Source organism: Bidens hawaiensis, unplaced genomic scaffold, assembly GCF_021521415.1.
Source record: "Bidens hawaiensis isolate Kalapana, Puna unplaced genomic scaffold, B.hawaiensis_p1.1 tig00014463_1, whole genome shotgun sequence".
NCBI lineage: Eukaryota > Viridiplantae > Streptophyta > Magnoliopsida > Asterales > Asteraceae > Bidens > Bidens hawaiensis.
Window position 1 is genome coordinate 129,663 of NW_027492258.1, and position 11,352 is coordinate 141,014.

An 11,352-nucleotide genomic window follows, 5' to 3' on the forward strand; every position below is an offset into this window, starting at 1 on the left:
AAATGTATTGTATAAATTATTATTTTATTAAATATGAGTCTCATGTATTGCATAAAGCAGGCTGTCTGCAATAAAAATATGCTTAAAACTAATTGCTATTTAGTATTTACAAGTGGGTTGCATAGTTGGACTTAACTTTTCTCATTTACACATGCATCATACTTAAGAGTGCCCCTATTTGTTGGGAAAGTTTCTAGTGGGACTATAAGGTCATAAATGCCCCTTATCTGCACCAAAAGTTTCGTACTAGGAAGAAACATGATTTCAAGGGGAAAAAGTAGTTTTTATGCAACTTGGCTTGTCCTTGTGTTACAAGAGCTATATTATTATAATATTTAAATGTAATTTTTGATAAATAAATAGCTACATGCCGGAAGCAGGAACAGAAATATATAAAAATCAATCATTTTTGGTGTGTTAGATATATGAATTACTCGCGTAAGCTTTTACATCCAACTATAGTACAAATGATAAGCCCCTTGAAACTCTATTGTGTTATATTATTAAATACTTGTGTATATGTGTATCGTATTATATGCCTTTATATATGTGGCTCTACGCTCCATCCATGTTTTCTTATGCTTAATGTTCATAATTTCCCATTAGTTTCAAAATTTCATACTTAGATAATCATATGGAAAGGGAATCACACTTGTGGATGATCATGAACATTATCTATTGAAGTGAGTTTGTAGTATTTATTTCTGGTACGTTTTTGTGTATTGCTATCAAACGTTAAGATTATACATGATGATGTACTCATGGCTATTAGGCTAGATATATTTAACATTATTGTATAGTATTAAATACTCTTTAATTTCATTAGTTTCTATTAATGTCTTTGAAAAACCATGCCGAGTAGGTTTGAGGTATGACCTGGTAACCCAGATGATACAAGACCAATTAAGCATATTCGGTTTGGTTCTTAGTTCTAGGGGGTAAATTCGGGTTTGGTTTAGTCTAGGTAAAAACCGAATAACATGAGATTGACCCAACCCGAAAAGACCAAGACCAAGCCATCTTATATCAGTCCAGTTTTTGGATTTGATTTTTAAAAATATCTGGTTCGGTATGGCTTACTTCGATCCAGTTCCAATCAGCTGACGCACACCCTAGTAGTGATTTATTTCTCTTGAGGCTTTTAAGTTATGTGTCTTGTTGCCTGTGTACTAGATTTTGGTTGATATGACAAGTATCAAAAGTGAAAGAGGCATAATTCATGTATAGGGTAGATAAGGTGACCAAGACATGTGAAGTTTGTTAGGAGGACGACAGTACTAGACCAATAGCATCCGGGAATAGGTTTGGTTAGGAATAATAGTAAAGAGATGTTAAGGACTAGGTTAGGTTTTTGTTTATGCATGAACCTTGGCTTATAATGTGAGTTAAAATGACCGTATATTTATTGAACCTAAAGTTTTAATAAGGTTTATAATATAGAGCTTTATGTAACCTGTTATCTATATATAAACTATAGAAATATAGATTTTATTTTCAGAAAAATAATATTCTCCAACAACTCGATCTAAAACTTTGTGTTGCCACTTTTGCTTAGTGATTTTCAACTTGGTATATTTCTAAAGGTAAATATAACTTTCTATGTATACTAATATAAAAATTAAGTCCTGTTGAACAAAATAGTTCTTTTAAAAAATGTTAAAAATCAAGAAATAATAACAAACTTTTATTATAGTTCTAGCAAAGTAACTAATATCCGTTTGATAAGTGTTTTGATGAAAATTAGGGAAACTTAACTACGATTAGCTAAAACATAATTTAAAAAGATATACTTGCCTATCTAAAGTACTCCATGGCTTCAACTCCTCCCCAAAACTCTTTCACTTAGTGGTTCATGATTACCTAACAATGTCCTTTAGGTTCGTTCACTACTATTAACAAGATATACTTTATATTTGTGTACTGTTTCTTCCGATAGAATGTTTAAAATGGGTAACAATAACTTCATGAACTTTCTAGGGAGTTCATGGTGGAATGGGAATTTGTTTAACTGGTTTTTGCTAAGACCTACTTATAAATCTACACCTTATTAATCATAAAACTAGAAACCTTAACTATTTAGGAATAAAAATCTTTTTATATATGATTTATACTATTGTTCTCAATAGTATTATGATCCTTAACTCTAAGTCACTATTATTTTATATGGCTCATGATTAGGCATTAGCAACAACTTGAATAACTGGTAGCAACTTTTGCCAACACTAAAAGTAAGTGTAAAAAAATAGCAACTTCTGCCAATCGTCAATAGCAGCCTAGGGTTTTTCTACTAGCGAAGTTTCTACTAACGGTAACCGGTCAATAACTAATGATAGCTATAACCAACTGTTGGCACATCGTTACATGAAGAGTTATGTCATTTCAACTTAAATAGTTAAATATTATGATGATTCAGTATATTTAAAAAAGCTTTTGGTATGTTTAGATATATATAAATTGCAATCTTGTTCTTATTGAACTTTTTGATTTATTAGATAAAGATTCACACCCATAAAATATTTTTGTACGGTTTAATGCTATCGTCACAGCACGCAGGTTTAGTACCTATTACAAATGGATAAAATGTTTTGGAGGATCGAATCAGTCCATCTAGGTCAAAACGGTTTGCATTTCTGATTTCCAATAAAATGAGTTGATCGAACGCTATCCGCTACAAAACATGAGGTAAAAATCCTTGTCACATATTAAAGATGATATTTAAATATATAACAAAAAATGTAAGCTAAAATGGCAACATTTCAATTCTCAATATACGTGTTCACCTTCAAAATTAGGAAAAGCAACATCTGTCTTTATGAGTTTATGGTCAATCAATAATTAGAAGAGGCAACCCATGCCTTACGTGAATCATGATAGTTAGACAGGACCCCTTGACGACATGTAACGTGCTGTCTCCCTTACAAAATTTCACTTCAAAGGGGGCCATATTTCTTACGATCACTCCAATGACGTAAAATGAGCGATATGCATCGAAGAAATGACTGGATTATCCTTCTATTTAATAGAAAAAATGAGCACAAGAGACTGAAAGCGTTATATAATTTATACCTCACGCAATGATATGTAAAAGGATTTTTTACCGAAAGGATTAAACAGGTCAAACCATAAGGATCAAAAGTGTAGTTAACTAAATTTTTTTAAAAAAAGTTGAGGCCCCAAGTCTATGCTTTTTAGTACCGGCCCTGCCGACTATTGTATATTGGAGCAGACGTGTTCGTTGATAGGTTACATCAATCAGATTTTAGAGACCTATAGAATACGAATTATCATTCTTATAACAAGTGTTGTGATTTGTTCTTCCTTTTGCATTGTAATTGTTGTGTTTACAACATCTCTTTATATTGAGGTTATTCACAATTTAAAAAAGAATAAGCAAAGTTTTTTGTCTACTCAAAATAATCTGAATATATAACCAGAAAATAAAAGTTGAGGTAAAATCACATCATCTCAATATATGTGTTCTTATTCTAGGTCGTTCACCCCGAATTAAGAAAACCAACATCTGACTTTATGGCCAATCAATAAATGAGGCAAGCCATGCTTTCTTTGAATTATAGCAGCTAGACAATCGAAAAGCAGGACCCCTTGACATGTATCATGTCAACTACCTTACAAGCATTACGTGATACCCCTCAACCTATGCTACATATGTCCCAAATTGTAGCAAACGATAAAAAGGCCACACATATACGTATTTGTGTTCCTTACTTACAGAGGTTTCTAGCACATATATATACACCATGTAAAATAGGATCAGGGCCGTCTCCGAGAATATATAAAAAAAAACTAAGGCATGGGACATGAAAAACAAAAGACACTAAAATACAAAACAAAAGGTTTTTTCAAGTAAAATGAACTAACAAAAGTACTTAAACGAATTGTGATGCTCTTTTGGCATTTTTGGAAGCAGAACCCTCGATTAACTCTTTGTAATCTATGGTCTTTCTTGGGACATTGATGATCGTAATAGGTCTTCAACAACTTCAACTTTGAAAAACTTCGTTTTGCCGATGCCACTGTTATAGGAATAGTCAACAACACTCTATATGCAACTAATGCATTAGGGTAAGAATCCACCTGCTTCATATTGTTAAAGCATCAAAAGAATTAACGGGGTGTTTGGCCTAGCTTTTTTAACAAAGCTTATAGTTTTTTTTTTTTTTACAAAATAAGCTTAACTTGGTGTTTGGCTTAGCTTTTTTAGATTATGCTTATTAGCTTATATAAGCTCATTTGAAGATGGTTTTTTTAGCTTATTTGATTAAGCTTATTTGTTTAAGGGTGTAAATTACTCATTTATCCTCAAATGATGGTGGATTAGTAAATATTAAAGCAACTTATTACTCTAACAAATTAAAGAATTGTAGATTTAACAACTTATTAAGACACATAATTAACTTATAGAATATAAGCTAACCTAAACACTTAAAAAGAGTTTTCATAATAATAGAAAATAAGCTATAAGCTAATTTAATATATAAGCACAAGCATAAAAATAAAAGCTAGGCCAAACACCCCCTGATAATTTGACAAGGTAAACAAATAATAAAATTACGCATTAGTATAAATGGACCTGTTTCAGATTGTTTAAAACATCTAAAGGACTTATGCCATCACTAGGTAAAAAGGTCTCAAACAACTTCAGCTCTCCATAAAGTTCTTCAGCATCAATATCAGATTCTTCACCATTCTTCAATGCATCTTGAAGACAATAACAACGTGATTTAAGATCTTTTTCTCCAAGTTCCCTCAACTTTTTAGGAAACAAAAAACCAAATAGTTTTCTTATTGATGGTATTGTTCAAATCATTTTTCAAGAGATGAAATCGCTTGATCAACGATACATAAAAAGCAATTTACTCTAAAATCCTCTTTCGCTAAAAATAAAGCATCTTCTCCAATTGAAGTCTCCCAAATTGTTTTTTTTCTTCGAATCAGACGCCTTTGATTGAATATTGGATCAACACTAAATTCAATTGTAATTTCCTTAGCTTCATTGATCACCTTAGACAACCCCACTTCTCTATATTTCTTGAAGTAATTAATCAACTTCTTCACTTGATCAATAGCATCATCAATTATCATATCCTCGGATTGCAACTTTTGACTCACCACATTCACGTTTAATAATACTTCATACCATATAATGATTGATACTATAAATTCAAAATCACTAAATTCATTCTTTTTTAATGAATTAGCATCGCTTGTTGTCTTAGGATCACCTCCGGTGTCCCTAACCTCAAGCAAAGCTTCTCTTACATCCGATAGTTGAAATCTAATAGGTTTCACACTCTTAACCCGACTTTTCCAACGAGTCGCAGACAAAGGCTTAACAATCAATCCTTTAACATTGTCTATTATAGGATAACCGCAACATTGTTTACTAATGATCAACTACCATTTTAGACTTGCACTCATGACGCATCTTTAATGTGTTAATTTATTGTACATTTATCCACACCATGTAAAATGAGATAACCACACCGTGTAGGTGATATAATCGTATTGTTATATCAAACGGTGTCTCAAACTTTTAAAAAGAATGTCATAGCCGAATCACAAACCGTCTACAATCATTTTCCGTACTCTTTAATCTCCTGCTAGTTAAACTAGTGAACAAAATTGGTGTTGGACGGAATTTAGAAAAAAATGTTTTTTTCCTTTACAAATATCATTTGCTCCTACAAACTTTGTATTATTTTTTTATTATATTTTTCGTAATTAGTTAAAAATGTAAATTTGCATATTTTACTTTAAATAATTATATATGTTTTAAAGTTTTAAATAAATTAGTTACGAATACATTGGGTTTTTAAAACGATTATACCAATAGATCCATAAGATTCAGTTCAATAACGGGCACATCATGAAAAACTATGAATAAAACAATTTTAGGAATATCATTATATGTAAAATAATATTATAATGTTTGCTTAAACAAAATTCTTGAGAAAAATTTTAACAGCCAATTTTTTTTATTCTTCATCTTTGTGTGTCGTGAAACTCAAACCGTAGTCTTTATTAAGTAATACAACACCTTTATCACCACATCATAAAAGGTGGGATAACAAAAGTCTTATATGAGTTTATTTCTAATCATATTAATAGTAGAAAAACAAGGGCGAACCTGGGGGGGGGGGTGTTGTGTGTTTGGCTGGTTTTTTTTTTTTGAAAAATTTATATGTGCTTTTATGAACAACAATATGTATATATAATGTTTCAACTCAATTACATAATAACTAGCTTAATCTAGTAGCAATATATGACTCCCAACCAAAAGGTTGGGAGTTCTAGTCTCATTTGAGACATGTTTAAGTCTAATTTTGTACAATAGCTTTTACACAATCCAAATATAACCAAGTAAGCTTATTTAAAAATTAAATTATTTAAACCCGTAAAATACTACTTTTATTTAAGGCCTAAAATATTTTTTGCCTTCGACCCAAAATATTTTAATCTTTCTTGGAAACGGTCATGTAGATAAATTTCCGAAGAATATTAAATCACTATTTAACATGGGTTTAAATATATGTAGTTAAGGTAAACACTATTTGACAATTATTTGGTCAATATTTTTTAACATCCATTTTCAACAAATTTAAGATTTGACTTTCGATGTTAGCCATAAATCTATATATCTAGAGTAGAAGTGAGCATAAACCGGGTAAGATTCATGAGATTTTAACCGATCAGAACCAGTTATTTACTAAATGGTCAGTTTCGGGCCCTGAGAATAACATTAAACATGTTTGGGTCAAGTCTCACGGGTCTGACCCTTTTGTTCACTTGTATATATACCCTTGAATATATCAATTATTACTTGCAATTAAAGTATTTTTTTAGATACTTTATGATAGTTAATTATAAGTGGCTAAAACAAATTAATATTGAATTTTTACCTACATATTTTACATTTCATTTTGAGATGAATAAAAGGTGTCACTTTAACATTACAAAACGAGTTATGATTCTGTTTTTTGGATAGTTGGATGTGCTGGACAAATTGATTATGATTCTGTTTTCTGGAGTTAAATTAGGCCAAACATTATCAATAATTTAACAAAATTATTTTCAGAATATACTTATGAATCTAAATTATAAAATTTATATATTACTAGCGAAACCCATCTAAGAGGCTCATAAGCAAGCAATACAAGTTTGAATTTAACTTGAAGACTTCAAGCTAAGTTCATTGTCATTTTGATAACTTGACATTCTTTCAAACAAAAACTCAACGGGCTTTATAAACTTGAAGTTAAATGAATTTTAGGTCAATCTTTTGATGCAACAAGAATTCGGTATTAGTTCTGTCTGTTACGGTGCTAGTATGATACCGACACTAGGGTACCAGCATACCTAATTACTCACTACCCACCGGGTACCAATATACCCATTAATTTTGTTAAAAAATATTGTTAAGATTTTCAAGTATATTTTCTTACTATCTTTTATTGATATATTGATTTTTATTAATCTCAACTATCATCTTTTGGTCGCTATGGGTCCAACTTACGAATTGGCTCTGACGGTCCCACATTTTAAAGTATTTGTTCCCAACAGTGTGTGACTCACATAATCCTAACGCCGTTACTTGCAAGTCGCCTGAAAACGATTTTGGCCGGAAAAATCCCTTTTTTTGCCGGAAAACTCAACATGAACACTGCCATCACCACTAACTGATTCACCACCAACCAACCACCACCGCTTGAGCATTACCAACCGATTCTGACGATGGTTTTAGGGTTCCGACGGCCTCAATAATTAGCGTTTTTACTAAATACAAGATGTTTCTAAAGGTCCGATCCAATGTTACAAAGATGTTTGGGACATAAATGTTAAGTATTCCCGAAAATTTTGAGTTTTTCGGCAGTGTTTTCCGACGATATGGAACTAGCGATGTTAGGATTATGTTAGTCGCTGACCGTTGGGAACAAATACGTTAAAATATGGGATTGTCAGCAGCCAATTCGTTAGTTATGACCAATAACAACCAAAAGATGATAATTGAGATTAATAAAACCAATACACCTTTTTTTATTTTGTACAAATTTGATAACCTAGAGAATTAGAAATACTAAGACTAAAAAGTTGATGGATCAATAGATTACAAAACCAAAATCAAACGAAACTAAACACATAAAAAAGAGACGGTATTTACATGTATTGTTTGGGTAAACGGGTTTGTTGCTATAAGGTGACACTAAGAACGATCTTGTTCAGATTATAATGAATCTACTATCTAGTAAGAATTAAAAATTGTTAGTCTAACCGCATAGGGAGTCTCATGTGCTCAACCTTCAACAAGAGAGTTATTGGAGATTACTCCTCTGATAAGTTATTAGCAAAAATGAAATTGAGAGTGATAGTAAGTAGAGAATGAATGGGGTGAATACATTTGATGTTTTAGTCACGTATTTAAAAGTGGGAGAATCGAAAGATAATACCATCCTAGGTTGTTGTCTACGTTCCATTCAAGGGTAGTGTGTCTACTTTAGACATGAGCTTACCCCTCAAAAGTGGTGTTCTAGTATATTTTAGTGAAACAATTTGACTCTTCTGAAGCTCTTATGCACCTTTCCTTAGACTACAATTTGCCTCATAACCTATTGCTTTGTAATTCAAGTTCTCATATATCATAGGTAATGTCTTCTCGGCAAGAGAAATTTGATATGTTCTTTGATATTATCATAATCCTTAGTGAGGCTTCACATGTTCAAATGAGGCTATACTTGCCTCTATTGATGCATAGTTGAGGTTACCTCGTCATTAGACATGAATATTTCAAGTGATAAGTTGAATATCACTTAAGACCATACATGTCTCTAACATTGTGAATTTATTTAAAACTATTTTGATATATGTCGGGGGTTTCATCGGAAGCAGCCTCTCTATCCCCTTAGGGTAGAGGTAAGACTGTCTACATCTTATCATCCTCAGACCTTACCATAGCTTTGCTATTGTTGTGATATACTGAGTACAATGATAATGATTGTTGCTACAACAAAGATAAGACCAATGATAGTGAATGGACTGGTTAGGCTAACAGGCTTCAAGGGTTCAGGTTAGCCTAACGCAGGTCGTGGTGTCCCTCTACGTTTGCAAAACGTAGAAGGAGGTTCACTAGTTAGTTGTTTGTTATAACTCACCGAAGATCAAGAACCGTGATGTTTGGAATCGGTTTTAGGATGATATTCATGGTGAAGCTATGAAGTTATTGAAGTAAGAAAGAAATAAGCTAAGAGCATATTTCTCAAGGAAGAAGAGAAGATCAGGGAGATGGTGTTATCTGCCTAAATATGTTGTTCTCTTGTTTGTGACTAAGCATCTCATATATAGGTGAAGAGATGTAAGCCTATTAGTCCAGTTAACTAAACTATTTAGCCTCTTGTTTGCATAGAGAGTTGACCTTTATGGGCGGGAAGATTTGGACCGTTGGTCCATAGTTAAAATAATAATACTTTATCTGAGCATGTCCTTTGGTCAAAGGGGACAAGGATGTGAACAGTGATTTGACATCGTACTGTAGCACGTGGGTACTTGTTTACATAAGTTTGGGCGGGAAACGAAGCTTTTAACCTTTTAACCCTTTTAGCGTTAATGTGTTTCAGTCATTTTATTATTTCCTTGGGCTACCCCCGTCATCAGCTGTAACATCACGTAAATTTCGGGCCAAAAATGTAAATTTCCAAAGTTAAAGGACCAATTCTGTCATTTTCCAAACCTCAGGGGGTAAAATGAAAATTCTGATTTCTTGACCCCTCGCGCTACGCGACAGGTCAAGAAAGACACCCATCGCGTATCGTGATGGGGTGTCTGAAAGACAATGACACGTGTGCCACGTGGCACACGGTGGCAACGTCTGCCGCCACGTGTCACCACGTGGCAACACGTTCACCACGTGTCACCACGTGTGGTGGCGCCTGCCACGTGTCGACACGTGGCAGGTCTACTGTCTGACTCAGCAGGCCTATATCGCAATACGCAATAGGGCTGCCAAGTGACCCATCGCGTATCGCGATAGGGTCCAAAATTGGCTCTATAAATAGCAGCCACGGGATTCATTCCCAACTCACAAAATCTCACACATTTACTCTCTCTAACCTCTCACTACCTCGTAAAACGTGCCAACGCTCCACCTCGAAAAACATACCCCGTTACCTCGTTTTCCTTGCTATACCTCGATAAACGTGTCAATCCCCGACAAGGAGAAGGTGCTGCCCCGACGTTTACCTCGAAGTACGTGCCAAAGAGTGTTAGTGTCTCGAGAAACGTGCCAAGTGTGGAAGAAAGTGTTGATCAAGTGAGAATTGAAAAGCAAGTAGCGTCGAAGTGCTGCCCAAGTGACTAGGGTGTTTTAAGCCAACAAAGGCAGGCATAATGCCCGACCAAAATAATAATAAAATATTATAATGGCTTAATACCTAAGTCGAAGTTATTCTCGATAAACAAAGAAAGATATAACAAAAGAAAAGAAAGAAAAGAAAGATAAAAATATATATGTGAACATATATATATATATATATATATAATTATTCTTTGTTATAAAATATATTATTTAAGTATAATGAGTATACTTAATTACCAATCTGATGAGACGGCAACTCCATACCCTGATCCCAAGAACCACTACGATATTGTGATGATGGGTTACCGCGACCCACCTCCAAGATATGGGTATCCGACTGACATGCCTCAGTCCCAGGAGGAACATTTGGACCGAGCCTTGCACGAAACTGATGACCTTAGGAAAAAGATTGCTGTGGATGAGAAGAGAAAGAAGAAGATAGGAGACAAGCTTCTTCGTAAATGCAACAAGCTCACTCAAGTTGTGAAGAAGTTTATGAAGGATTGAGAAAATGAAAATGGTGTGTTTAAGAGATGAAGTTATGTGTGTAATATAGTTTGTATGATAAGTGTATCATATGTAATAAGGATAGGATCTATAAGTTTGTTGTAAAATAATATACATATCATTTATGATATGTATATGAATGTGAAATAAATAAACTTGTATAATAAGAAAAGAAATGTGTTAAAATTTTAGATAAAAAGAATAAAAGATAAAAATATGTCTCGACAAAGTGATAATCGAGAGGCCTCCCGAAAGGAAGCCGAAAGACATGAAGCAAAAGGGAAAGGTCCTGAAAAAGAACGAGAGGAACCGATTCCCGATAAGTACATGAATCAAATACAACAGATGATTAAAAAGTTGTTAGGGAAGAATCTGAATTTCGATCACAAACTAAACATTCTCAAACTAGAAACTCTCAATCCGTTCATCCTTCAAAATCCATAAAATCCCGTCTACACCCGTCTCGTATTGAAGAAAGT

The 11,352-nt window shown here is 33.4% G+C and overlaps 1 protein-coding gene across 1 annotated transcript; it reads right to left on the bottom strand.

The window, feature by feature from the left end:
* Window positions 1-4,576: 4,576 nt before the first annotated feature.
* On the bottom strand, window positions 4,577-10,628 carry LOC143546747 (uncharacterized). Its single transcript, XM_077038340.1, has 3 exons — window positions 10,604-10,628; window positions 4,879-5,375; window positions 4,577-4,771 (listed from the first exon to the last, which is right to left on the bottom strand). The coding sequence occupies exons 1-3, from the start codon at window positions 10,626-10,628 to the stop codon at window positions 4,577-4,579; spliced, it is 717 nt and encodes a 238-aa protein (XP_076894455.1).
* Window positions 10,629-11,352: the final 724 nt, after the last annotated feature.